Genomic DNA, 27,929 nt, shown 5'->3' with positions numbered 1-27,929 from the left:
GTTTCCCTCCCCACCATTGTGGGGTTTTTATTTAAATAAAATGATTGTTGTTTTCTGAACAGAGGCTGCTGCTGTTCTGAGTAAATGAATCGCTGAGTTTGCAGCGGGAAGAGGCTGCCGTTAAAACAGCACTATCATTTTTTCTGCTTCTCTTAGTTCAGCCAACATTATTAGCAAACTTGCTCATGAGCCAAATAAATAAATAAATGGCTCTTGTATAAACGATCGGTGAAAGGCTCAGCCTGTCCTTAAAGCTTAAACTGGCTCACATACAAATAGACATTTGATATTTTCTACTTTAATTATTTACTTCGTGCTTCATGTTTTCTACTGGTAAACTTTTGCGTTTGGCTTTTTGGAGGAAGTTGGTGAACAAATGGGCAGTAACTGCACGATCTGATTGGATGTCCAGATTTAGCACAGAATTTCACATAATGCTTTTTTTCTTTCTTTCTTTGAACCCCTAAAGCTGGAGGGTCGATGTCTGGGCTAAGTGACAGCTCATTAGCACTGAGTTTGTGTGAGTGGTGCTGGTGGCCAGCTCCACACTGCATTCATTCAGCCGCTGTGATAAAGTCTACTCCCACAGAGACTGGGCCCATAAGACCAGATCTGTTCCCCGTGAAGCCTGTGTTATGGCAGCTCTGACGACACCAGGTCTGTGTAAACAGCACTGCGTAGATTCCAGAGTCCGCCCTTTCCATCGCGTCCTAACACTGCTCACATTCAGGCCGGAGACCGGAGTGCGACGTGATGGAGGGAGGCCAGTCAGGCCTTTGATCCTGGACAACGACTGAATTTATATTTCTTTACATGAGGCAAAACGTTCATGTGATGCACCAGGTGTAAAAATGTCATGTTTGTTACAGGTAATGACTGTGTTGTTCAACCATGGGAGGAAATTAAGGTGTGAGATAGGATGGCTGAGCCCCAATACTGTGCTCTTCAGTGAACTAGCTGACGTTAAGTAATGTTCAAATATGGACTCGGAGTTCTGCTTCCAGGTATAGATGCATACAAGATGGTTTGGCCCACCACCCACCACTCTGCTTTACAAAGTCAACAAGGACAGTTTAAAATCCTTTTCCTGGTTACTTTTCTTTGACCTTAATGCTAAATGCTAATTGTAAAGGCTGCAGCTTCAGACAGATGCTGAATTACAGTAAACAATAAAAAAGGAAGAATTGATAAGTTTGATAATATTTTTGGTCTAAATGCTCTTTCATTTGCCTAAAAGCAAACACACTAAACTCTGAGAGTTAAAAACAGACCAGCTGACCAGAGAGGCTGTTCTCACACTTATTACTGGGCACGCATGAAAAAAGGGATGAACATGTTTGCACTGTGAAAAACAGAAACACCAGTAAGAGCCGAAGAGTCAGTGAACTGGTGCTACTTAATGCCACAGTTCTTCTGGTCTGAGGCGAAGCATCAAAAAATGAGCTTTAAGAAAGAACGCTTAAAGATGTACATCCATGAACAGGAGTAATAAAAGGCTGCAGAGGCCATGAATGACAGCTGAATCATACTGAAGGAAACGCATCACCAACAAACGGCAGCACATAAAAAAGACGAGAGCCTCAACCAACCCAGTGTTAGTGATGTCATCACTTGTTGTAAGCACGGTTATAGTTGTAACCAGATTTGTTGAAGCGTCGCTACATTGTGACAGCAACATCTTCATGTTTAGGTTTTTCCACAATTACAATCCTCACATTGATCCATTTTCAGGTAGGAGAACTATACTTCCTGAAACCTGGGATTTTTTCACAGCCTCCTCCATGCCACAAGCAAAAGTCCTGGAATAACCCCTGCCTGTCTTACACTGTGGACATAGCGATCTGTTATACTTTTGATTTGATTATACTTGGCATAACATCTGGGGTGACAAAAAAAACTGTTATTCTTATTTATGGTCATGACTTTTTGTGTGTGTGGATGACTGAATGTAGTGTAAAGCGCGTTGGGGTCTTTAGGGACGAAGTAAAGCGCTACACAAATACAAATACAAATACAGGCCATTTTTACCATACTGCTGATATTTCAAGCAAACAATACATCAAACGATTTCTTTATTTCTGTAATTCTGGGCTAATACTTGTAACATTCTGAGCTATTTATATGTAATTTATCTCAGGGCAGTTAAATGTTTACTGTGAGATACTGTATCTTCCTTTAGTGATATTTTCTGTAATTCTTACATACAGATATATAATGAAGACAACACTAAATACAAGTATGCAGATCAGCACCAGAAGGTTAAATAGACTTGAACTTATCTGGGGTTTTCACAGGTATAGTTTATGATGTAAAAACACAGAATTTGTTGTGAAAATAAGATTTAAGGAAAAGCGCCCAAATAACATATATGCATGAGTAAGAGCATCCATCCTTCCTCAGAAAATATGCCCGAAAAAGCCTTGCAAAAAAGCAAATTACTCACCTGTTGTAGAAAGACTGGCACACCTGTGGCTGTTAAATCCTTCTTCACGGTGTGCTTCTTGAGCTCCAAGCTGAGAGTTTAAAAGTCCCGGCGAACAGCAGGAGCAGAGAGCTCAGGATGCTCAGCTGTGTGCAGAGGAAGGAGCCTGAAACCAGGTCTGGCAGTCAAACCTCAGGGGGGCACGCCACCATCAAGCTGCTCAGAATGAGGTCTGGACAGGTCTGATACCTGCTTTCAAAGTAAGAGCACATGGAGCAGATGGTGACTTCAATTGCTTCTCAGAGGCAGGATTGCTGCTGATGAAGTTTTTCAGCCACAGTAAAATGATTTTAGAAGAACTGATAAAAACTCTCGTAGTGGGATTTATCTCTGCACTCCAGGTTTAGTCATAATCACACATTTCACTGCATGGATTTGTTTTCATTATGAATATAATAGAAACATAAGAAGTTCATGTGATGATACATGGAAACCTATAAGCTGTCCCACATGGTTTTGGACAAGTGATGATGTAATTACTATGAGCCCTTAAAATGGCAAAAAAAAAGCTGTGTTGTTGTCTTAAAATAATATTGGCATTACTATTCAAGTATGATTTGTAACATTTCAATCAGGGGGTCAGCGAGCTTATTTTAGTTACTTAACGTTATTGTATGTTCTGGAATTTAACTTGTGTCCAAAAAAGTGTCATAGTTATAAAGAAAGTAAAACAGAATCATGCCATGCTTTTATTTTGAAAGAACGGTGCAGGGTTTTTAGGGGGTTGGTTCGTGATTCGTTTGATGGGAGTGTAGAGGGGAAACGGGTGGAGCTGGAAGGATGTGCAGCATCCCACAGACATGGTGAAAATGACTTGGTGCTATTCTTCAGCTGATGTTCACAATCAGACGTGTTCGGCAGACGCAGTGTCTCAGAGATGAAGTGACAGTAAATGCGAGGGTATTTCTGAGCCAAATATTTCACACAGCAGGATTTATGATAAAAAACTAAACCTTTAATCAGATAAAGTGAATAATGGCACCCTACAGATTCCTTATGGTTTTCTGCTGTCCTGACGTCAAACCTGGACTCATTAATGGACCCTGCCATCAGGCCTCACCCCCACCTTCTCTGTGTTTGATTTCACTCCTGAAAAAGTATAAAGGACCTCTACACTAGGAACAAAGCTGCTCTTTCACTGCTCGTAGGGCAGAAATTACAGAGCGTTCACATGGCTAATGTGTTGGTGCCATTGACACTCATGATTGGGATCTAGCTTGAGTTTGAGTAATGATGGTAATACTCTTTTCCTCCAGCAACACAAATTATGATTTTAACAGTTTGCTGCTCAGGTGTATGAATGCTGTGATGGGAGGCTGATGGATGCAGAGTGGGAGCACTGGCCTGACTGGATTTGAATCTGAATGGTGTACTGTAACCAGACTGCCTGGATTTTGCTTCAAAGAGGAGGGGGAGGAGGCCCCGGCTGCGCCTGTATGCCCGGAGTTTCAGCACTTGTCCCTGTTTTCCATGTTTAGAGTTTTCCATTTTTAGGCTATTTATCCACAGTCTTTGGAACGAGGTGTGTCTACAAGTTGGGCTATTAATGCTGGACCCAGAGTGAGGTAAGATGACCAAACTGTAAGACTCAAGCCCTACGCTGGAAAACTGTCATGAACCTGAAGAAGCAGCTTTGTAATGCAGTGACATAAGAATAACGGTAAACTGTGAGTTATTCATGCACCTGTGGCTGTTACAGGCACATTATAATTGTAATTCTGTCGTCTCTGAGCGCACACACACACACACACACACACACACACACACACACACATCATGGATCGATGACAGAGTTTCGGTTCAATCCTTGGGGATCAGGAGACATTTAACTTTATTCATAAGCTCCTTTCACTGCAAAGGCCACCTTAGACAGTGCTGTTGTCTGAGAGTTGCATGACACAGAATAAACCAGTTTGCTTTGTCTTCACCTCTCTGTGTATGTACGCCACTTTGCTGAGACTGAAATAAAACTGAGCACTCAAATAGAGCCTTGAGTGCTCAAATTGAGCAGAAAGCACTGTATAAGTACCAGGCTACCTAACATGTAACAGCTTTGTAGGAGGTGGTGATCTGTGAGTGAGCAGATCCCCTGTGGAAACAATCCAAACCTTCACACTCTACCAGCTGAGTTATACCGACTCTTTCTCAGGCAGAACATCACACCGTAATATTTCCCAAAGAGAAGAAAGGCCAACATGCAAAGAAAAAGCAATGCTTACAAAAATACCTGTGAATGTGGATTGGGCCTCAATTTATGCATGTGTGCCCTAACAGAGAAACGGTGAGACACTATAGTCTCTCATGTGGTGATTAAAAACACATTTGTATGGAGCAGCTGCTGTTGGTGACGCACTGGAGATCAGTCGGCAGGTGCAGATGGCACAGTGCACATGCCTGAGTCCAACTGAACGTGCCGGGCCCACCTTATCAAATGGTCACTGTACTCTACGAACTGGACTCTGCAGGTCAAACGCTCTTGTGCACTCAGATCAGCTGATCTGGGAGAGGGCGCTGCTCTGGTGGCGATCAGCATTGACCACGGTACAGATCACCTAGTGTGAGTCACTCTTTGTCTGTGCTGGTTCTAGCTACAACTGACCATGTCTTTGGTACTGGTTCAGTCCAGAACCAGGAGCCTCAAACCTTTTGAATTTGACAAACTGGAGAATAAATTTCACATTAATTTTTTTTAAATCACAGTTTCAGTAGAGCGGCTTTAGTTTGCAACTCCTCCTTGTTTTCCTGTGTTAAAGGAAATAGCCATCAGTGTTTCAGCAGGGAAGCCTTTATGAAGCTTTGTTTAGCGTTTGTTCATTTTTTTAGTTGTATTTGTTTTATTCACTATGTGAGCTGATATTGCATTTCAAACAAAGAGCAAAGAAAAAGCTGATAAAGCTTCACCTGTCCTAAATGAATGTTTTACTTTAACACAGACACAGCTGTTATATATGTTTGATGAGTTTCGAGCTACTTCCATTTGATCTTTTGAGACCTGAGAAGCTGTAGTCAGGAAGTCTGCCCTCCAGTGCTTTTGTTAGAAACCCCCCCTGGAGAACTTCTCCTGGAAGCAGAGCCTGTTTATTTTTGCTTGCTATGTGAAAGAGTGGAACTACAACAAATCTCTTGTTGGAGTCTAAAATTTAATCCGGTCAAACAGAACAAGTTAAATTTGATGTTTTGTGTTTATTTTTGGATTTTTTTAGGAACTGAGGTGTTGCAGAGTTTACAGCATCAAGCTTAAAAGGAAAAACAAACACCGGCATGAAGTGACTTTGGCCAAGGACTCTGTAGTCCACAGGAACACAAAGTGTTTAGTCAGTGGGAGAACATTTACTAAAAGAAAACTATGTGCACACCACATCAAAATAAAAGGAAACGTTTTATTTCACATTTGTGTGATCAATGGATCCCCAGTTTGATCCCGGGAGGAGTCCAAAACAGGCAGCCCAAAGTAGCATTAGGCATCTTCTTGATCATCTTCTTAGAGGGACGCTACCAAATCTGGGTCAGGCACATTTGATGATGATTGAACTCATGTGGGGGTTTTTTAAATGCAGTGCAAAAAATAAAAATACACACACACATATATATATATTGCCCGTAGTGCTGCATTAACATCATCTAGCAGACCTTCTGAGGGTACTTCACGTAATCTTGGTAACCGGCTACGGGGGATCCAGGTTTCAAGCTTGGCCATCCGTCATTGTGGATGTTGGGTATCGAAGAATCCATAGGTCCCTCATCCTATTCATGTAGCCCCTTCCGCCGGGGTTACTTGCGTAGTAGCATTCCAACAACGCCCTGTTTTTGTCTCTTGCCCACCGATGCCTTCTTGTTCCAGTAGCCCACTTTTTGTCAGGGTGCCCTGGTTCCTCAACACCTGACGCGGACCTTGTTGATCCGGGCGACGTCCGAGCCGGCATGCCTTCATATTTATCTGTCTCGCTCATGTCTGCGGTAGGCTTGCTTAGCATAGGGGGTCTAGCCTTAGGACCCTTACTGGATACAGACGCCCCAGGCAGGAATCGGACTTGCGATCCTCTGTTCCAAAGGCGTGTAGTCTAACCACTACGCTATCCAGCTGGTGTAACATCCAAGAATACATTGGGAAGATGGCCCCAACTGACCGAGTGCTCAGTGAATACCTCAGGCAGCAGAAACCCAAGAAAGAGGAGGGAGACGAGGAACCATCATAGAAGGACAGGCCCCTGCACGGTATGTACCACCGGCAGATAGAGGAGGTGGCTGATATCCAGAAATCCTACCAGTGGCTGGACAAAGCTGGACTGAAAGACAGCACAGAGGCACTAATCATGGCAGCACAAGAACAAGCTCTGAGTACAAGATCCATAGAGGCTGGGGTCTATCACACCAGACAAGACCCCAGGTGCAGGCTGTGTAAAGATGCCCCTGAGACAATCCAGCACATAACAACAGGGTGCAAGATGCCAGCAGGCAGGGCATACATGGAACGCCATAACCAAGTGGCCAGCATAGTGTACAGAAACATCTGTGCCAGGTATGGCCGCAAAGTCACGAGGTCAACATGGGAGACGCCTCCAAGGGTGGTGGAGGATGACCGAGCTAAGATCCTGTGGGACTTCCAGATACAGACGGACAAAATGGTGGTGGCTAACCAACTGGACATAGTGGTGGTAAACAGACAGAAGAAGACGGCCGTAGTGATCGATCCCAATGACAGCAACATCAGGAAGAAGGAACACGAGAAGCTGGAGGAGTACCAAGGGCTCAGAGAAGAGCTGGAGAGGATGTGGAGAGTGAAGGTAACGGTGGTCCCAGTGGTAATCGGAGCACTCGGTGCGGTGACTCCCAAGCTAGGCGAGTGGCTCCAGCAGATCCCGGGAACAACATCAGAGATCTCTGTCCAGAATAGCGCAGTCCTGGGAACAGCTAAGATACTGCAGGACCCTCAAGCTCCCAGGCCTCTGGTAGAGGACCCGAGCTTGAGGGATAGATGGAGACTGTTTCCTAAATCTAAAAATACTTTTTAATGTGTCATCATGACAGTGTAGTCACAGTTTTGTCAGCCAATATATCATTTTAAACATCCAGCTACCTTCCCGTTTAAATGAGATTGGGTAGTTAATCTGTTTATGGTGTTTGTCACAGAGCTGCGTGTCCTGTGGAGGACAGAGCAGACCTTCTTCTGCTGGGCCAAAATCACAGCTAATAAAACACAAGTTCCCTCAGCCAGACCACTGCTGGGTCCACTCCCAGAGTCACTGATTACTCTATCAAGGCACTACTGTTGAGACATGTGTCCCCACCCTTTACAAGAAGTCTTATAAGTGTTTTGTATGACTTTCTGACCCCAAACTCATTGAAGTGGGCCAAACAGGATGTGTTTACAGGTAGTGGCAAAATAGCTTAAAGCTACTCTAGCTTCTTCATAAAGGGAACCCTTTGGATAACTAGCACAATTTTCACCTGTATTTATTTTTATTTTATTTCTTTTTTTCTAGTATATGCAAAAAATATAAATGAGGAAGTCACTCTACCTGTTTAGACACAGGCACAGTAATGAATAAACATAAATGATTTCAGGTAATTTTATAACGATATCACTAATGGCTACCGCAGACCTGATTATTCACAAATACGTTTCTGACCTGGTATTTTGTTTCGGCCATAAATGGCTGCATGTTTGGAAGAAAGGGTGGAGTGCTAAGCTATTAGCTGATGCTAACAATGGTTAGCAAGTGGTGCGTCCATGTAGGGTGCATGCACAGACACACATAAACAGAGTAGCTAAGTAAGATACAAATATAATGCTTAACTTTCACTCACCAAAAAGCAGAAATCTTCTTCCACAATATGTCAAACATTTGTTCTATAATTCATTTTAAAAAATCAACCAACAGCAGGCCCAGAGCCGCAATTTCATGGAAAAAGGCCTAGAAAACAGCTGTTAGCTAGTCTACACCCATCAAAGTGGCCACAGCTAAACCAATAAGCTTAACCAGTATCCAAATGGTAGACTTGTGAACTTTTGGGACAAATCAAATATCTTACCTTGTGTTATCTCGTAAAAAAAAAAATTCACCCGTTGAACAGTTTAAGAGGAAAACTACCTACTGAGGAGTGTTTGACATTTTAATACTAGAGTCTATGTGAACTGGTTCACTTTCCATTGGTTTACTGCGATGGCCAGAATCCTTATGAGAATATTATAATGAAATTATAATAGAACAGATGGTTAATTGGTGTTTCTGAACAACAGTCAGTTAGTGGAATTAAACTTCTGAGGTGTCAGATATTTAAATCATTATTGGGGGATTTTTTAATGCTCATTTCAAGATATCATCTCTATCAGTGATGAACTGAAGCTTATCGTTGCAATCAACTTGTGCTATGATCTCCAAATCCACGGTAGGATACATTGATTGTGTTTTTCTAATAAAAAGAGGAAATCCATCATCTCGTTCAGCGACTTGGAGACAGGAAGCACAGCAGCAGCAGGCTGGTGTCCAGCGGCACAAAGACTGGATCTGCATTCATAATGAAACCTCTTGACGTGTGCTGACCTACTGCTGTAAGTCACAGAGAGTGTAACGCCCCTGACTTCGGCAAATGGAAGCCATATGAGGGTGGAGGGCAGCAGAGGCCTCCTCACAGAGGGTCTTTGTGGCAGACGCTCGTAGTAGTGAAAGAGAATACGATCATTTAGATTTATTTGAGTGAATGTGTGACAAAAGATGTCTCTTCACCTGACAGCCCGTTTTACTCTATACACTGACAACTAAAAGGTAGTTTTATTTTTTACCAGCAATATTTGTGGATGTGGGCGCCCCCACTCCTCTGCACGTTCGCTTACAGAAGAGCCTTGTTACCACCCTGTTGAGCCTGCTGTTAATAAAATGCTCTTTTCATAGCAGTCCTCTGCAACCGCCCATTGGCCTGGACACAAGTATGTAACCGAGTATCCCGTGGTTACAGGGTCCTGTCTGCACACAGTGGCTCAGAGAAACACTGACGTCAAAGCTGGCCCTCACATCAACAGCAGCGGCAGGACGGAGGTTTTGTTCCAAGAGTGCAGGGTCACCTTTTATTTTTTTTATTTTTTTTTTTTTATTTATTTATTTTTTTTGCCTGTCCAGTTTGGCTCTTTTGCCATCAGAATTGTTGTCTAAAGGCAAACAAAGATGCCCAACGGATTTACTTTATCAAATTGACCATCCCAGCCTTGCCGTAATGGTCCATTTGATTCACCTTTTATTGTTTATTTTATTTTCACTTACTGAATACGGGACAGACTTGACTGGGGGAAAGAAGGGGAGAAAGAAAGAGGGAAAGAGAAACAGCTGAGAAGAGGGACGGGGGAGAAGGGCAAAAGACAAAAACCAACAGAACGGGCAGAGAAAAAAAAAATGCATATATCAATCACCTGGATCACCTGCTGAGAAAGAAAAAAGAAAACAAGCAGAAGAGAACAAGAGTAATAGAATAAACAACATCACAATGATATATGGGAATATGACAGTAAATACTAAATATTAAACATTATTGTGCAGCACATAAGATCAACAGAACACAGTGTGCTTTGAGGTAGAAGCCAAAAAGGGTGTAGTTTGTGTGTGTGATCACCCGTGTGTACACCTGTGAGCATGGACGCGCTTGTTTTTTTAAAAGGTTCCTTCATGTAATGATCTGCTAGAGGGTGTGGGGGGGCCACAGCCCCGTCCTCCAGGGCATGAAGCAGGTATGGAGGAGATCAAAACTCCAGACATCCAGAGGCCCCCAGAACACAAGAGACCAAGGAAGACCAACAGAGGGGCAGCCGCGCCACTGTCCCAGAAAGAGCTGAGGAGAGTCCCAGATGAGGGCTCACTCAGCAGCCGCGGAGCAGAAGCCAGGGGGAGTTGCAGTGACGCGCCCGTGAGCTCCGCCGGCAGCCAGCCGTGCCTGAGTGACCGAGCCCCAGGCCGAGAGGCCGGGGGCACCCCACCTCCGAAGTGGCCCGAGCGAGCCCCAGGCTCCAGGCCCCGATAAGCGGCCGCCAAGGAGTGAGCCGGTGTGTACCTGGACGCCCATCCCCGGACACAAAGAACCACCAACGCACCGATGTCTGAGGGAGTCCGCCACTGGCAGGGGAAGTGGTGGTAGGGGGAGATAGGCCTCCATACCTTGGAGGGCCTGAGATGTCCCCAGAGAGGTGGCGCCTGACACCCAACCTGACATATAGACACAGAAATACAGGCACACACAGATACAAACATCCATTCCCACCCTCATGCTCTCATATGCACTTACTCCACACTCAACCAACGTGGAGACAGACATAAAGAGACGCTGTACACACGATCACACTCCCCAAGCGTACTCTACAAACCGGGTCTAGGTACCCTTGCCCCTGGAGGGGGAACTGCACCCAGACCCAGGTGGTGTTACCCTTTTCCCTGCGGTGGGGGGAGGCAGACCGCCCCGACTCCGCAGCAGCAGGAAGGCCCCACACTCCAGACCGCAGTCGGACGGCCAACTCCTCCTCCTAGCCCCCCCGCTCCAGCAGGTCGCAGAGAATGGGGGTGAGAGAAGACTCCAAACCTCCCTCCACCCGCTCATTGTAGTGTTGATGCATGTGTGTTCTAAGGTGCATTTAAAACCCAGGAGGGCTTGGAGCTACCTGCCAGAGAGCAGCAAGTAAGCGCATGGTCCCTCCTGCTAGCCCTCAATGTCTACGTGTATTTAAAATTGAGAGGTGGGCAACGACGCCAGGGGTGGGGTGTACACCCTGATGGTACTTTGGATTCCGTGTAGCGTGCCCACCCCCAAGATCCTATATGTATGTGTAATGAGAGTGTGAGTAATGTGAATGTCTAAGTTGTGGGATAAAATTGAGGCAGAGGCAGCCAGAAGGGGACAGAGGGGGGAGGGGGGGGGGGTAGCCTCCTCTGCACCCTGGTGACATACCCCTACTCCAAGGTCCTGCATGTGTGGGTGGTTGTGGTGGAGCGGGAAGAGGGAGGCAGCTGGAGATGGGGAGGGAAGGAAGGGAGGGGCAAGTGACCCCTCCCTGGGGCCAGCTCCCCCGCTGACCCCAGTAGGCACCCCCATACTCCGCGACCCGCCAGGGAGAGGGGGCCCAGGCCCATCCAGACCGGGGCCCAGTGCAGCAGCGCCTCCCGGCCCCACAGAGCCCGGGACAGTCCACCCAACACCACCACCACAGAGAAAACTGCACCAACCCCACCATCCACTCATCTTCCAGACTACATAAGACAATAAACACTCAGGCTGAGATCTTCCTCCACCTCTCCTGTATCTCCCCCTCCTGCAGAGGGAGCTCCTGAGGAGAGGAAAGCTCCTGCAAGATGTGAGGGTCACCTTTTAAAAAGGCTGAACCTCTGAAATGAAGGGATTAAACATCTCTAATTCCTGGAAGGTGTTTTTAAAAGCCTTGAATTCAAGCTGAAAGTCTGCACTTCAATCACACCTTGATTGATTTAAAATTCACTGCGGTGGTGCACAGAAGCAAAATTGCAAAAAGTTCATACTTTAAAAAAAAACATATATGGTTTTAGATCATCTTCTGTATGTCCTCCTGTCTTGACTCCTGTTGGGTTTCATGCTTGATGCCTTCATTCAGCAGCCTTATGTGGAATTTCCATGTTCTCCATGAGCCTGGACAGTCTGAGCAGTCCAATGCTCAGCTGACGCTAGATCCCATCAGCAGTAAGTGCTGTAGAACAAGACACTGACCTCCACAAGCTATAAGAACCACAGAATATGAAAATTATATTAAATATTAGTACTTTTATTTACAACAAAATCAATTAAAAAAGAGACAAATGTTAAAAAAGCCCCAGTGCATGTAGCTTGCCAACCCAGCCAGACTCATGAGAAAGCATCCTGTGGCTTCAGTGGTCCTGCTGGATTCAGAAACCAGCTTCCAAGATTACAGAGGAACAGGTATTTGCTAGATACTAAAACCTTGTAAACCTTGCCAATCACAAAGGGTTTTCCAGTTTTCCACTCGTAGATCAAACATGTTTGTCACTTTGTATTATCAGCCCACAACAGGCACCCAAAGGGCCTCTCCTAGAACCCTCCATTAGGACAGGAACTGAAGAAGATCATTCTTTTTCCCATTCCCGTTTGTGAAGTTGAGGCCTGAGGTCGAGGCTTACTGCTCCCAGTAGTTCTCCTCTGTGTTCCTGCCTGTTGACCTGAAGTTTAGGGTGGGACCTTTAGCCAAAACTCACCTTCTTCCTCTTTGCCTCTACCAGCTCTGTGCAGCTCTCTTTCATGCTTCTCATTATGGAGGAGTAAAGGGTTTGGATTCCCAGCAGTCCTCTTTCCCATTCCTGCTTTTTGAAAAGCAGAGGTCTGGGGTTGAGGGAGCAGCCTCCTCTAATCTCTGTCCACAAAAGGTACCAGTGGAGTGGGGAAAAGACTGCCAACAAGAGTAGTGACAGGAGCACGTAAGGCTACTCTCCTGCTGGAAGTCTTCTTCTGTGACAAGAGAAAGAGGCTGACCTTTATAGAATAGAATAATCCTTTAATTGTCCCACAAGGGGAACTTTGGGTGTGACAGCAGCAAGAAAGACACATATACGAAGAAACAGGACACAGAACAGAAACACGCACAATTTTTACATATTTACATCAAGGACAATGGTTACCAAAAACAGAGTACTGTACTGTTATTAAATTAACTAAAGTTAAATACAGATAAGAGGCAACTCCTGGTTATAGTGTGAATCGGTTGATAAAATAGTGCCAAGTTACAGCGCTGATGTAAACATCTATGTTTGTTGGGAGCAGTTCTGATTGTACAGTCTGACAGCTGCAGGGAGGAAGGACCTGCGGAAACGCTCCTTCATGCATCGAGGATGCAGCAGTCTGGCACTGAAGCAGCTCTGCAGTTCAGCAGCATTTATATGCATGGGGTGGGAGACGCTGACCATCAGAGATGTTTTTGAGTCCTTTTAAGTCCTCATCCATGGAGTTTTACCCAGAATCCTCGCTGGTCCAGTAAAAATAACCACTGCTTCAAAAATTAAATACTATAGTAAATATCACATAATATTTCAATCTTATCAGACAGACAAAACATTTGTCTCCTCCTCTTAAGCTCTGGAAAAAAAAACATAAAAAGAGTTCATTAAGGTAAAAAAAACTTTAAGATAATTGACAAAAGTATTTGCTGGTCTGCCTTCACACACATATCGACCTGAGCGACATCCCCTTCTTAATTCATGGGGTGTAATATGATTTATTGGTATCAACGCTAGAGGACGCTAACGATCCTTTTTTTTTTCGTTGGGCTGAGTGTCCCTCATTGGCACACGTGATTTGTTTTTACGTTACGCCTCCCAGGAAGTTCGCTTTTCTGATTGGCTGATTCACACGCTCATCGGCCTATGTCAACCTGAGAAAAATAAAAAGATTGGTTTCACATGCATACTGTCAAGGGACGGAAGAGAGCCGATGGCAGTGGTAAATCTTCCAGTAACACCGTGAGTTCACACTTTTGTCCTGAAGCCCTGAGAACGGGAACGTGCTTGGCATGTAGCTGGTGTTAGGCGTTACCACCGATAGTTGCCGGGCTGGTTGGACTGTGCTTCAGATGCAGACAGAATGGCCTTGGGGAGACTTGTTTACATTGGCGAGCCAGCTAGCTGAATGCTAACATTAGCTAAATGTCAAAATGAAAAATGAGAAAAGTAACGGCACCTAACGATAATTTCTTCGCCGAGTGAGGCTTTTGTATTCAACCAGCTTTCGCGGTTTGGGGTTTAAATGTGGATATTAATAACGAGTCACGTTTATGTAGCCTACATTTCGGGACAACAAGTCCTTTTGGCATACAATGGTATTTAAAGTCGGACCCTTACATGTCAGGGGTCGTTCATGCGAGCTGTCCGTCAGTTGGCTCTCTCCCGCCTTGGGTGTTATATTCATGTAGTTAAACCCATCAGGCCTTCTTCCAACTCGAACCCGAGCCACTAAAACGTCTTTCTCCATGCTAATAATGCAATCTCTTCACGTAGTTAGTATCACTGTGTTTAGCTGTGTCGGTAAAGCAGGGGCGAGCAGGTTGTTTTTACTGACACACAGAACCAAGAACCGGTTTGGTGGAGCCCACTGTAAATAAGAAAACTATATTCAAACATATTACTTTCATTCAAATTGATTTTCGATATCCTGTGCTGTGCCCTTGTAACGATGATATTACATGAAAAGGGGCGCTGGAAATAGTTTTGTATACATACTTTCTCCACTATTGTGCAAAACTGGTATTTAAATCATTGAGGAACAAAGTAGCAACACTGCAGTGGAAAATTACAGCGTCAAGCAGAACTGCATTAATACAAGTACAGTGTAAAGTAAATGCAGAGCGAGCTATTTGCCAGTATAATCTTGGATCACAGGTCAGCAAAATAATAACTTGAAAATTATTCAAGTGGAGCACAAAGTACAACATATACTCACAAAATACAGTAGAGTAGAACTGTAAGTGTATCTAAGGTGTACTTTAGTACAATACCCGACTAAATGTACTTGTCTCATTAAATATGTCTAATGTGATACTGAAATTCATTTGTTTAGGTCAGAGCAGCAGCTGATGGTGGGTAAATCATCTAATAGCTTGTCTATAAACTGAAAACATGACCTGACAAAGGTCTAGTTTCCCCTGACAACAGACTGGCACGAACGACATCGTGTTTATTATCAGTTATTACAAAGAAAAGCATCAACTTCTCATATTTCACTAGAAGGGACCAAGAAATATTTTTGCCCTTTTTTTCTTCTGTTCAGAAATTGAACATCAGTATTGTTTGCTGTACTTCAAGTGTCACCTGTTTAAGACATATTGGTTTATTCTTTTTTTATAGGCTAACTTATTGGTAATACAATCAGTGTTACTAAGCAGCAGTTTATCTCAAAGCTTCCATACATAACCATCTGCTGACCGCAGGGGGTGAAGATTTGTCAGGAAATTTTTCAATTTATCACGCCCGTTCAAAAAATAAATAAAACCAAGTCAAGAGGAGAACATTTGCTCCCTTTATAGAGAAGAAACGAAGGTTTATATTCTCTTCAGCTGTGCCGCTATCAGCAACATCAGCATTTGGCAGTAAAAAGTATCTACACACAGTCTTAGGCTTACAATGTCGTTTAAGTGGTGTGAACCTCCACTGTCGAGTGCCTTTGCTCCCCATTAAACATTTAAAGGAAGCTGGAAACTCACTGATATGAAAAGAGTTTTATCTAAACAGATTGGGGAGTCTCTAATTTTGGCAAATCCCAAAAATGAGGAAAATGGCAACTATGAAGAAACATAATAATGCTGAATTGAATTCTTTTGTTGGTTGCTTTGTTGAATTTGAGCCAGCTTCCTCCTCCCATCCGGAGTTGGTGGTGCAGTATTAGAATTGCTCTGAATAATCTATTAATGACTTCAGTTCATTGCCCCCAAAACAAAAAGCAACAACAGTATTTTTTTTTTATCTTTGTAGATTTAAAAACGAAACGTATTCCCAGGCTTAAAGCTTTCCTACATGTTTTTTTTAAATATTCGGGGTCTTTACATATCACTGGTTGATTTGGAGCGTTCTTTTTATACAGGACCGTTATAGACAGTCCTGTTTCAGGCTGTAGAAATGGACTAGTTAAGGAAAATTGTCAAATAAATCAGTAATGAAAACTAAAGCTCTGTCACATTTAAAAACCTGTGTAAAATGAGGGGCAGCAGGGTTCAGCTCACAGCAGCTCGTTGTTAAACTGTGGAATTTAAACTAAGACTAAATCACCTCAATAGTCTTATGAAAAAAACAAAGGACTTGATGACCTTGGTGTTCTCAGTGGGAACTGCAGCCCTGCTGGTAGCTGGAGTAAGCAGGTGAAAGGAGCAGATTAATGCTCAGGCTCTCACACACTCATCCACTTTGGTATGAAAACAGTTTAATTTAAATAATGAAAGCGTGAGAGTGAATTTCAGCAGAAATGCAGTATTCATCAAAACAGGCTCGACAGGTGCTGCAGTCATGCAAAGCTGTCTTTGAAATGTGTATCTGTGAGTACCTCTGTGGGTATCTGTTTGTGGATTATTATCTTAATATTTCATGTGTAAAATGTTCAAAGATTGTCCCTATTTTTGTAACAGTACACAGCTCAGTTTATTATTATTATTATTATTATTATTATTATTATAATAAAACATTACAAGGACACCCAGAAAATTGTGATTTTGTTTTTTACCGCATGTCCACAAATATATATTTAAAACCAGTACCCAGTATATTTTCCAATATAAGAAATGCTCTGAATACTCAGTTCAAATGCTTCTTTTTTCTTGAATGGGTTCTATGTGATGTCAGTAAGAGCTGATATTCCTTATATGGTCATCTGGGTTCACCCTGCTGTTTTAAAGTTTCCAATTTAAAAAAGAAAAAGCTGTTTTAAAAGGATGGTGCAGGCAGATTAAACAGCGTGTTTAAGATGGTGGCAAACTGAAGGGCATTATTACCATCACATTATGTTCCAGTGAAGATCAGTATCCATTAGTATGGATTCCATAGTATGGTATACTATAATATAGTATTCCATGGAATCCATTAGTATGGATTATTTTTTAGCATGCAGAACAACTCCAGGGGAGTCCGAGCTGCAAACGAGCTGTCCCTAAAACGATTGAACAACAACAAAATCTCTGTGGCGTTCTGCTTGCTGTCGTGTTAATTAATGAAAGCCGTTACGTAAGAGCAGTGAGTTTTCAGGTCACTGGAGGCTTAAAATAAACAACCACACTCTGCAGAGAGAGCTTGGCCTTTTTGTGTGTGTTCCCTGACTTTGAAATCCTCAGGCATTTGTGTAATCGAGTACTGGTTCGTACTCTCATTGGGAGCCTTTGCAGCTTTTGCCTGAGTGACTGTGCCTGCTGCTGAAGTGGTTTGTTGTTCAGCTGTGTCATCTAGTGCGCCAGGGAGTAATGAGGAGTTGTGGTCTGCTGACGTTCCTGTGCCCGTGACCGGCTTATGTTGGGCAGAACAGAGCTGACGGCCAGCACCAGGCTGCAGCGTCACTTTAATGTGTAATCCAGTAATGACGAGGCTAATTCTGCTTAATATCGGGTGAGATTTGGAGCATTAGGCTTGATGTTAATTTTTCTAATAAACACAAAGTTGTTATGGAGCTGAAAGACTAAAATGAAAACATTTAAATCAAACCACTGTTTGAATATTGGGCCTGTGGGGGAATGAACAAAGGATTTAGCCAGTTTAACATGTCTGGATTCATTTAATAATCTTGTTTCATGTTGGTTTAAAAAAAAAAAGAGAGAGTTTCTATGTGTTTTTGCGCACTCAGCAAATTGGCTTATTAGGACAACGCTTCCAGGACATGCTGACCACCACGAAAGTGAAATGAAATCATGAGCTAAACATAGTGTGACATTTATAACAGCTAATATTTGTAACCTTGTAACAAACAGACTACAGGCAGTGCAGATGAGCATTGGTCTGCACTGTGAAGCACAATCTCATAAGTGTAGCTTTCATGTTGTGCTCTCATTTGTTGCAGGACTGTCAAGTCTGCGTACAAATGGGCGACGGGACCGTCATTACACAAGTGGAGCCGTAGCTCGTTGCTGGAGACTCTTGTGAAATACGAGCGAGCTGTTTAACACGTGAGTTTGCTGAATGAAGAATGAAATGCTCGAGTGAAGTTGTCACCACGGAGGACCGGCCTGGACCATAATTTCCTACAGAACCTTTTATGCTGGAGTGCCCTTTGTTCAGTCTCGCCTTGCCGCTCAGCCTTGCCCGCCTTCGTCCACCGTCTCTGCTGCGTCGCCCCGGCAGAGAAGTCCCATCCCTCTCCCCAGGCCTGGCTCCGGCGGCGTGTTGGTGTACGATGGCGCGGCGGGATGCTGAGGGCTGCCGTGGGGGACTGTGATGTCAGAGCCCAACAGCCCGGGCGAGAGCCGGTGTGGCGCTCCCAGATTCTTCGTGGGCTGCGAGGACGATGAGAGCGAGGTCCTGGAAGATAGCATAAGGACAGATATGGAGCTGTATGAGGACGGCGAAGACACAGACTCGGTGGGTGACTCTCCCGTCACAGTTGATTGTCACTGATTAGTCAGCAGCAGGAAGCTCTAAGCTATCATGTTGTCACCATGGCAGCCGTATATCCATGGCTTTTGACCAGTCGATTACTTCAAAATAATCAAGTCATTGATTCATTAGGACTTAGCATGACTTTGGACGTAGTGATACTTGATGCAAATATAAAATAGAGCTCTCCTTTATGTTAGGTTTTACAGTTTAGTATAATTAGCTAATTTCTTTAGCAGATGCATACATGTAAAGAGATGAGAAGTTTCTAAAAGCCACCATAGTTTGTATTTAGCTTCGATTAAATACATGTAGCTATGCATGAATTAGTGAGGTGGCCAGATGCTGACAGAGGATAGAAAGTAAAGTAAATTTTAGAACTTAATGAAGGTCACAGAGTTGGTGATATTAAAAAAATATATAATTTAGTCTTTTTACAGATGCACTTTTAGAGAATTTATTTGCTGTTGATTTCAGTTAATGTACGTAGAGCCGAAAGTTTAACCGGCGTGCTCTCCTCTTCCTCGTTCAGCCCCCAGAGCGACAGATTGTCGTGGGGATCTGTTGCATGATGAAGAAGTCAAAGTCCAAGCCGATGACCCAGATCTTGGAGAGGCTTTGCAGGTTCGAGTACATCACTGTGGTCATCTTCCCAGAGGACGTAATCCTCAACGAGCCCGTGGACAAATGGCCTCTTTGTGACTGCCTCATCTCCTTCCACTCCAAGGGTACAGTGCCCTCCCCAACTGAAACACACATGCAAAAACACAACAGACTCATTGTGCTTCTTGCTTCCCTGCTTCGTCACATATTGATGATGTTTGTGTGACGTAGCACACATTCTGCTGTGTTTATCATCTTATAAAGTTCCCAAGCATTCGCACACTGAGCTGAGTGGCTGTCTTATAGTGAAGATTATGGTTTAAGAGTCTGTTTCAGGTTTCTCTGCATGTTTGTGTAAAACAGGATTTCCGCTGGATAAGGCCGTGAGCTATGCCAAACTAAGAAATCCTCTGCTCATCAATGACCTGAATATGCAGTATTACATACAGGACAGGTGCGCTCTTTTACTGAAACTATCTACTTCCATCATTTGAGCTAAATACACGTGAAGAGAATCAGGATATGTGAAAATAAACAGCCAGTGCTTGTTCCTCTTTTTGTTTCTTCATTTGATTTTGACAGGAGAGAGGTGTATCGCATCCTGCAGGAGGAAGGGATTGATCTACCACGCTATGCTGTGCTGAACCGTGACCCCGATAAACCAGATGGTCAGTCTCCTGCTGATAACAAGTCACTACATATATGCACTGAGAACATTTGTGACGATGCAAAGAGTACATGTTTCAGTTAAAGGGCCTCTTTCAGGTCCTGTCAGGTCTCTGCTGGACCTTATTCCCCCCATTTGTTACAGAATTTTAGATGCTGCATATCTACTGTATATAGTTTCTTGACCTCTACTTGTTTAGAGGTCAAGAAGTGAATGAGTTAAGGTCATATGGCTATTTGTTTTGTTGTTGTTCTTTCTGGGCAAGTATTAAGGAAAGGCTTTTAGAAGCAAGCTTAAGCATCATTTGCTCCTAAAAAGTAACTCCACAGGCTGTGGGAGTTCACCAAGGGAGTCGGGGCAGGTCTCACTTGTTGTTACAAAGTTACAGTCTGTTTCATGGTTGCCAATAACAGCGTTTCATGCGTGATAAAAATGTTGCCACCATTAATTCTAAAACTTTAAAAAGCTCAGAAAAACAGCCCAAGCTCCCGTTGTCCATGCAGCATCCTTGAGTCTGCTTTGTAAGGCTGTACTTGTGTTTTTCTTAGCTGAAGGATAAATATAGCATCAAATTTGAAGCAGTCACAAGTGTCCCATACTTAAGTGCTGTGGTATGTTGGCTCTGTCATCCAATTCCCGTTTAAACACAGTGACACAAACTCTCCTGACTGATGAACGGTCAGATGTCTTAAGTGTCCTTATCCTTGACACTAATGACTGTGATGAGTATCACGTAGTCGAAAGGGTAGAGCTGCTTCACAGGGCGCTAGAGTAAACACGGCGAGGTGGAACGTCATGTGTGTAATATTGGGTGGTAATGAAAAGAGGCTGCGTGCTAAACAGATGCATTTGATCTGTGTGTGTCTGTCTCAGAGTGCAACCTCGTAGAAGGAGAGGATCATGTGGAGGTGAACGGAGAAATCTTCCAGAAGCCTTTTGTTGAGAAGCCCGTGTGTGCCGAGGACCACAACGTCTACATCTATTACCCCACATCGGCTGGTGGTGGAAGCCAGCGGCTCTTCAGAAAGGTCTCTGATTTGGCCCTTGTGGCTTTTTTTCCTTATAAATAAGCGTTCCATGCAATGTGGTTAAAGTATGGAAAGAAAGAACAAAAACGTTTTGTTGTTGCCAGAAGAATTTTAAAAAAACCCAGTGTCAGAAATGGACCAATCAGAGAACACGAAACAGAGAGTGCATTTTATTGGCTGATGTATTGTGCAATTTACAGTGCAGCAGCAAAGTATTCAATTTGTTTTTCACCTCAAAATGTTAGAAACAATAACCTGTAATGACAAATATTCACAGTCTGTTCAAGTACAGCCTCAGATCTCTTTTAGTCTGCTGTTACAAGCTCAGCGCATTTTCGGGCAGTTTCTCCCATTCTTCTTTGCAGAACTTCTCAGACTCCATCAGGTTGGATGTGGAGCGCTGGTGCACCTTCATAGATGTTCAGTCGGGCATTCATAAGTGGTCCTGGAGCCACTCCTTTGTTATTTTGGCCATGTGTTCAGGGTCGGTGTCTTGTTGGCAGATCAACCGTTGCCTGAGTCTGAGCCAGAACCACCACCATCACTGCACAGTTATTTATGTGCACGTAGCAGCCTGGGTTGGTTCCATTCACAGCCCTTCCCCTAAACAGCACCCCAACTCATGACACACTCTTGGTATAAGTGAAGCCCAGCCTACACAGGCTGTTTTCTCTGCTTCCCCTCTGCTGGAGGTGCATGTTAGAAAACTGTTTAAATATGCAAACGGCCTTAGCCCAGCCGGGCTCCGCGGGGCGTGAGAAAGGCGGGGATCGGCTTCGACACTCGCAAACGGCTTCTGCCATTTCCTGCTTGCAGGAGGTGAGGTCAGCCCCGCCTGAGTATGTTTGACACCCATCCAGAAGAAGCAGAAGGGATGGAGATGTTTCCCTAAGATTTTCAACCCTCAAGGAGCTGGACTGGCCAGTGAGCGACGTCTTAGGGGAGCTGTAGCTCATGGTGGGAGTGAAGTACCTCTTGCTGAAAGGCTAAGGTTCTTCTCTTAATGATATATAGCAGGGGTCCCCAACTCCAGGCCTCGAGGGCCGGTGTCCTGCAGGTTTTAGATGTGTCCTTGATCCAACACAGCTGATTCAAATGGCTAAATGACCTCCTCAACATGTCTTGAAGTTCTCCAGAGGCCTGGTAATGAAGTGATGTGATCCAGGTGTGTTGACCCAGGGTGAGATCTAAAACCTGCGGGACACCAGCCCTCGAGGCCTGGAGTTGGACACCCCTGCTATACAGGGTTCATACGGGTGCTTGAAATCCTTGAATTGTAATATTGTCTTTTCAAGGTTTGAAAAGTGCTTGAATTTCAGATGTGGTGCTTAAAAGTGCTTGAAACTGTATTTCTTTCACCACAAATAACTATCTGACCGAATAGTTTTCATATCAGACAGAGAAATAAGATGAGTCGCAAAGTCTAAAAGCAAAATTTCTCCGCCTGGGCTGCCGAGCGCCTCTGCAGATCAGTCTGTTTCAATGTGTGACCCCACCCCTCCCCGCACAGCCTGTCCACAGATTCATGGTGATGTAGCTGCTCCTTTAACTGTTTGCTGTCTTTGCTTTGTTTGGTGTTTGTAGACATGGTTTATATGAGATTTTATCTGAGATTCAGAGGTTTCTGTGACACTTATCGTGTCAGCACTTTCTGACCCTGTGTTATAACAGATTGAACATGATCTCCTCCCTTTTGCCCCCATTTTTGGGGGCGTGGGTGCTTAACTAGTTAGGAGACAGATGTTTGTTTTTTTGTTTTTTTTGTGTCACACAGGAAAGAAGCCTCGATATCTGATGAGAAGACTTCTTAATTTGGCCTTGCTGTGTATTATTGTGGTGCTTGGTGCAGATTTGTTCACATTTTCAAATCTTAATTTTTAAGAGAAATGTGTTTGCGTTTGTACACTAGCGAGTGCATGTTGCACCATTTCCTTTTTCAGTTTTTGTCTGTGGTGCATTTTTCAGTTTTAACAAAATTGGAACAAAGGACATTTAAGTCGACGTAAAATGATTTAATTTTGACATGGCCTTACTGGGGTGATGCTAAGTGAAACATGCATTCTTTTTTTTGGGGTAATGTGCTGGAAAAGCTTGAAAATGGACATTGAAAGTGCTTAAAAAGTGCTTGAATTTGACCCTGAAAAATGCGTATGAACCTTGGATATGGGACTACTGCTGCTCATCAGTAATTGCATTGTCTTTGATCCATGGCAGCATTGTCAAACACAGTGTGGCCTTTAATTTAGAGTTTGATGGGTTTTATGGAAACCATGCAGAGGTGAACCTCATTAACAGAGAGCGGCCACTCAGCGACTCTCTGGATTTTGTAGATTGGGAGCCGGAGCAGCGTCTACTCGCCAGAGAGCAGCGTGAGGAAGACGGGCTCTTACATCTATGAAGAGTTCATGCCAACAGATGGCACAGATGTTAAGGTAGAGTATTTGTCACAGAGTACATGGTAGATAAAATATGTGCAAAGAACATGCTAATAAAGCACCTGTAGAAAGGATTTCATCAACTGTCACGTTAATCCAGATTAACATGAACTGTGCTGGTGTGTTCAGTAAAACCGCTGATATGATTTGGAGGACCTCAAGGGTTTCTCTCTATCGTGGCTGTCGGGCAGCTGGAGGCACAGATCGTCTTTAGGCGTTGTGTCAATAAAGGCCTCCAGTGTAAAACTTTATCAAGTCACACGAGGAGGGGAGTACCCGCTTGGGTCATCCCTCAGATTTTTGTGGGTGTTTTCATTTCATGTCAGGTGTACACGGTGGGACCGGACTACGCTCATGCCGAGGCCCGAAAGTCTCCTGCTTTGGACGGGAAGGTGGAGAGAGACAGCGAGGGCAAGGAGGTTCGTTACCCCGTCATGCTGTCAGCCATGGAAAAACTGGTGGCTCGTAAGGTCTGCCTGGCATTCAAGGTATGTGCAGTTGATACCTTAGGTGTGTTACAGTTTTCTGGTTTCTTGTCGTGGAGTATGAACCTCGTCCTCATCTGCTGTCGCTGCAGCAAACAGTGTGCGGCTTTGACCTTCTGCGGGCCAATGGACACTCCTACGTGTGCGATGTCAACGGTTTCAGTTTTGTGAAGAACTCGATGAAGTACTACGATGACTGTGCCAAGATCCTCGGGTACCACCTTTAGTTCTTTTCTCTTTTCTGGTGTTCACCGTCTCGTTCTGATCTGGTGATGGAGTCTGCGTTTCTCTGCAGGAATATTGTGATGCGTGAACTGGCTCCGCAGTTTCAGATTCCTTGGTCTATCCCTACTGAGGCTGAAGACATCCCCATTGTTCCCACCACTTCAGGGACCATGTGAGTCATAACAGGAGCAGACACAGAGGACTAGACTTATCACAGACGCCTGATTGCAGCTCGTGCTGCCAAGGCTGCCAAAACCAGTCATTAGATTTAGGGCCAATTATTTTTTCACATACAGCCACAAAGGTGTGGGTCACTTTTTTTCTCCCACTTAATCAATTCAATCGTTTAAAAATTAAATAAATAAATAAACTACATTTTATTCCATTTTTGCCTAATATAGTAAAAGTAGTTTGATAAATGCAAAAAAAATAAGAAATTCTGTCACTTTTTAAAAAGCAGAGTTGCTTCTTCAGTTTAACATAATAACTGTGTGTTAGCTACAGTAGATGACAGTAAGCATGCCCCTGAGCTGAGCACACCAACTAAAGCCAAACAGATTTCTAAAATCATCAGTGTTGGTTGAAGCGTGCGCTGCATTCAGCACATTTTCACACAGTTCGTCCTGATTGAGCCCATCACACTCCCCAAAGCTCAGCTGCATAGCAAAGGTGCTGCCTTAATTAGTTACACAGCTTCATTGAAGAAACGTGTCATGTACACAGATTTATACTGATGCAACTCAAATCTCTACTCACGCTCTGCAGGATGGAACTTCGCTGTGTCATCGCCGTTATCCGACACGGAGACAGAACGCCCAAGCAGAAAATGAAGATGGAAGTTCGCAACCCAATGTAGGCCTGCCTCTCTGTTAATATGCTCCTGTTTCCTGCAGGTTAAAGATCTTTGATTAACGTCTCGGATGCTTTCAGGTTCTTTGATCTGTTTGAGAAATATGGAGGATACAAAACTGGGAAATTAAAACTCAAAAAACCAAAACAACTGCAGGTAAAAGAAGAAAACAATAGCCAAGGTTTCATTTGTCATTGCGGCCTCTGTGAGGACAAAGTGTGTGTGAACATGTGTGTGTGACTTTGAACCCCGACAGGAGGTGCTGGACATCACCCGGCAGCTGTTAGCAGAGATCGGGCAGCAGAACGACTGTGAGATAGAAGAGAAGAAGTCCAAACTGGAGCAGCTGAAGACGGTTCTGGAGATGTAAGTGAGAAGCATTTTATTGACTCCTGATCTCATATTCATTTAATCTGTTTCTGGCTCAGCTCGGCAAACTGTTTGACTAAAGCAGGGGTGTCAAACATAAGGCCCGGGGCCTGCTGCCCCACCAGGTGACTTTAGAAAATGTGAAGGAGGCCTTCAAATTTTTGACTTTTTACGACTTTTTCTGCTAACATTCACAGTAAGTAACAACAGAACCCAAGATTTGATATTACAAATTTCAGTTTTTACATTTTCTACAAGTTCAGTTTTATAATGACTGGGCAGTGTGGTCAGTGAACTGGTTTCTTTCCTGTACTTTGACATGTGTTTGTTACAGTTTAAACTAAAACAGTCGTGTCGACACATTTGTGTCAGTGAGTCCAGCAGCATTTCTTTATCACTTGGAAACACTGAGACACACTGAGGTATAAGCACACTTCTTTTTCTTATATTCAGATGTCTCTGGGATTAAATAAACTTCTTTATGCTGACAGGAAGGAGCGTTTCAGTCTGGACCTCGATATAAAACCAGTCTGACACCCTCTGAACAATAATGAGTGAACTTAAAAACGAATCTTTCTAAAGGATGGGGATCGTTCCCAAAGATTTTTATAAAGCTTCTTGTTTTGTTGAAGGTGTAGATCTTTCTCCGTGTTTATGACAGATGGGTTTCTCAGAAGTTACCAGTTCACTTCTTTTCTACATTTTCACAAGTTTTCAAAGTCAGTCTTTCTGTTATAACACTGCTGAAAATATTTACAGTCACAGCCAAGGCTGTATTTTGGTAGTCGTCATAAAAGCAAGCCCGTCTTTCCTTATCAGAAGTGAGTTGTCATGCATTGCTAACTATAAGTATCTTTGGCTTTTTTCCCGTAACAAAGGTACGGTCACTTCTCGGGGATCAACAGAAAAGTGCAGCTTACTTACCTGCCCCATGGGCAGCCCAAGACCTCGAGTGAAGAGGAAGGTAGGAAGACAAAGACTGTTTAATAGCTTCTTCCCAAAGGAACAAGCTAAAGCTGAGTGCTGACTGCCCGCCTCTGTGGTCATTTCCAGACACTCGTAAGGAAGGGCCATCGCTGCTGCTGGTGCTGAAGTGGGGGGGGAGCTGACCCCCGCTGGCAGAGTGCAGGCTGAAGAACTGGGGAGAGCCTTCCGCTGTATGTACCCCGGAGGACAAGGTGAGACGCACACAGCATGTTTACCACACGCAGTGCTGCTGGCATTGTAACTCTGAGCAATAAGCTGGTGATGGAAAAATGAACATGCTGAGACCTCAGGTCCGTGTTGTTCACTCACCAGTTACATGTTATGAAAGGTCTTAAACAGAGAAATGATTTAAAACAAGCCTGTGTGCGTGCGTGTGCACGTGTGTGTGTGTGTCCGTGTGCGCGTGCGTGCATGCATACTGTGTTTTGTAGGAGACTATGCTGGATTTCCAGGCTGCGGGTTACTGCGCCTACACAGCACCTACAGACACGACCTGAAGATTTATGCGTCTGATGAAGGCAGGGTGCAGATGACAGCTGCTGCTTTTGCAAAGGTACGCAGCATCCTGCTGTTCTAAGAGCTTCAGTCAGCACAGAATTGTAATAACAGAAACAGGAAGGCTGAGGTCTTTGAGCTTTGGTACAAGCCACGGCACACACCCTCCAAATACTGGACGTGCAGTAACTAGTGAAATGTGTCTGTGTGGGCAGGGTTTGCTGGCCCTGGAGGGCGAGCTGACTCCCATCCTGGTTCAGATGGTGAAGAGCGCCAACATGAACGGGTTGCTGGACAACGACAGCGACTCGCTGAGCAGCTGCCAACACCGTGTCAAAGCTCGGCTCCATGAAATCCTGCAGAAGGACCGAGACTTCACCGACGAGGACTACGACAGGGTGACTAACCAGCTGTGTTTAGCGCTGACGTGCCAGAGCAGTTTGTGTGGTTATATTGGAGAGCATGTGTGGTAGTAGGGCTGCACAAATAATCCGAATCTTAATGGCAAAGTGAAAGCAAGTTGAGTATTCTGTAAGCCTGATGGTGTGGCTGAGTGGGTGAGTCTCTGCGCTGCAGTGATGATGGGAGAAACAAGAGTCTGACGTCTGGGACAAACAGGAGGTGAAGAGCTTGGTTCTACAAGCGGATCATCAGCTGCTGTCTGGAAATGTCTGGATTTAGGGCAGGTGATGTTAAGTAGGAACAAATCATATGCAAAGAGCTCTGCAGAGGTGTGCCTGCACCACAAAGCAGCACATCGACCTTATTCAGCAGCCTGACAGCACAGCGGAGACTACAGCGTGATGAACGTGCATGCAGGCCGGGAGGTGCAGTGGTGATAATGTGAATCGTCCGAGTCAGATCTCCATAACTGCGAGCCCGTACAGCACGTCAGCATATCTGTAAACGTCACAAAGCCACACTGCGTTTGGCCAAAGACGTGCAGTAACCAGTGTGAGAACAAAGGTTTCAGGATGTTTTTTAAGATAATGTTTTTTAAGCAATTCTCTGAGTTTAGGTGATTAATGACGTTTATACATTAGCAGGGATGTCACACAGCATGTGTGTGCGAGTCCAATACAAGTATTTGTGTCACTAATACCAATGAATTCGTACGATCTCAGTATTGATCAAACTAACAGTGATAATCAGTCAATACAACATATTTTTACTGGGTAAACAACATTTCTGACATGTTTCCTCAGTGTTTGTGGCAGTGACACAGGG

General features: G+C 44.1%; 2 protein-coding genes across 6 annotated transcripts in view; one reads left to right on the top strand and one right to left on the bottom strand.

Annotated features, from left to right (window-relative positions):
• LOC309705876 (aggrecan core protein-like) overlaps nt 1-8,583 on the bottom strand; it is a 32,497-nt gene extending 23,914 nt beyond the window's left edge. For 2 of the 5 annotated variants that reach the window (XM_082531932.1, XM_082531936.1), the window contains exons 1-2: nt 8,291-8,418; nt 2,444-2,671 (exon numbers count right to left, since the gene is read on the bottom strand). The gene's annotated coding sequence lies outside the window, so the exon portion shown is untranslated. Of the gene's footprint in view, nt 1-2,443; nt 2,675-8,290; nt 8,419-8,515 lie in introns of those variants that run through there. The other 3 variants (XM_082531934.1, XM_082531935.1, XM_082531933.1) reach the window with 3 other exon arrangements.
• A 5,267-nt stretch (nt 8,584-13,850) lies between these two features.
• Nucleotides 13,851-27,929, top strand: part of ppip5k1a (diphosphoinositol pentakisphosphate kinase 1a) — a 30,018-nt gene continuing 15,939 nt past the window's right edge. The window contains 18 exon segments of the mRNA XM_082527041.1: nt 13,851-13,959; nt 18,026-18,543; nt 19,091-19,286; nt 19,525-19,615; nt 19,744-19,829; nt 20,702-20,856; nt 23,187-23,288; nt 23,618-23,779; nt 23,869-23,990; nt 24,072-24,173; nt 24,767-24,853; nt 24,932-25,007; nt 25,108-25,217; nt 26,099-26,184; nt 26,274-26,321; nt 26,324-26,398; nt 26,639-26,760; nt 26,918-27,100. Of these exon segments, the coding sequence (XP_082383167.1) occupies nt 18,400-18,543; nt 19,091-19,286; nt 19,525-19,615; nt 19,744-19,829; nt 20,702-20,856; nt 23,187-23,288; nt 23,618-23,779; nt 23,869-23,990; nt 24,072-24,173; nt 24,767-24,853; nt 24,932-25,007; nt 25,108-25,217; nt 26,099-26,184; nt 26,274-26,321; nt 26,324-26,398; nt 26,639-26,760; nt 26,918-27,100 (1,947 nt within the window). The 5' untranslated portion in view covers nt 13,851-13,959; nt 18,026-18,399.

The sequence above is a fragment of the Aulonocara stuartgranti genome (genome assembly GCF_965226115.1).
Source record: "Aulonocara stuartgranti genome assembly, chromosome: 1".
Lineage (NCBI taxonomy): Eukaryota > Metazoa > Chordata > Actinopteri > Cichliformes > Cichlidae > Aulonocara > Aulonocara stuartgranti.
This window is presented reverse-complemented; position numbering and strand designations above follow the sequence as displayed.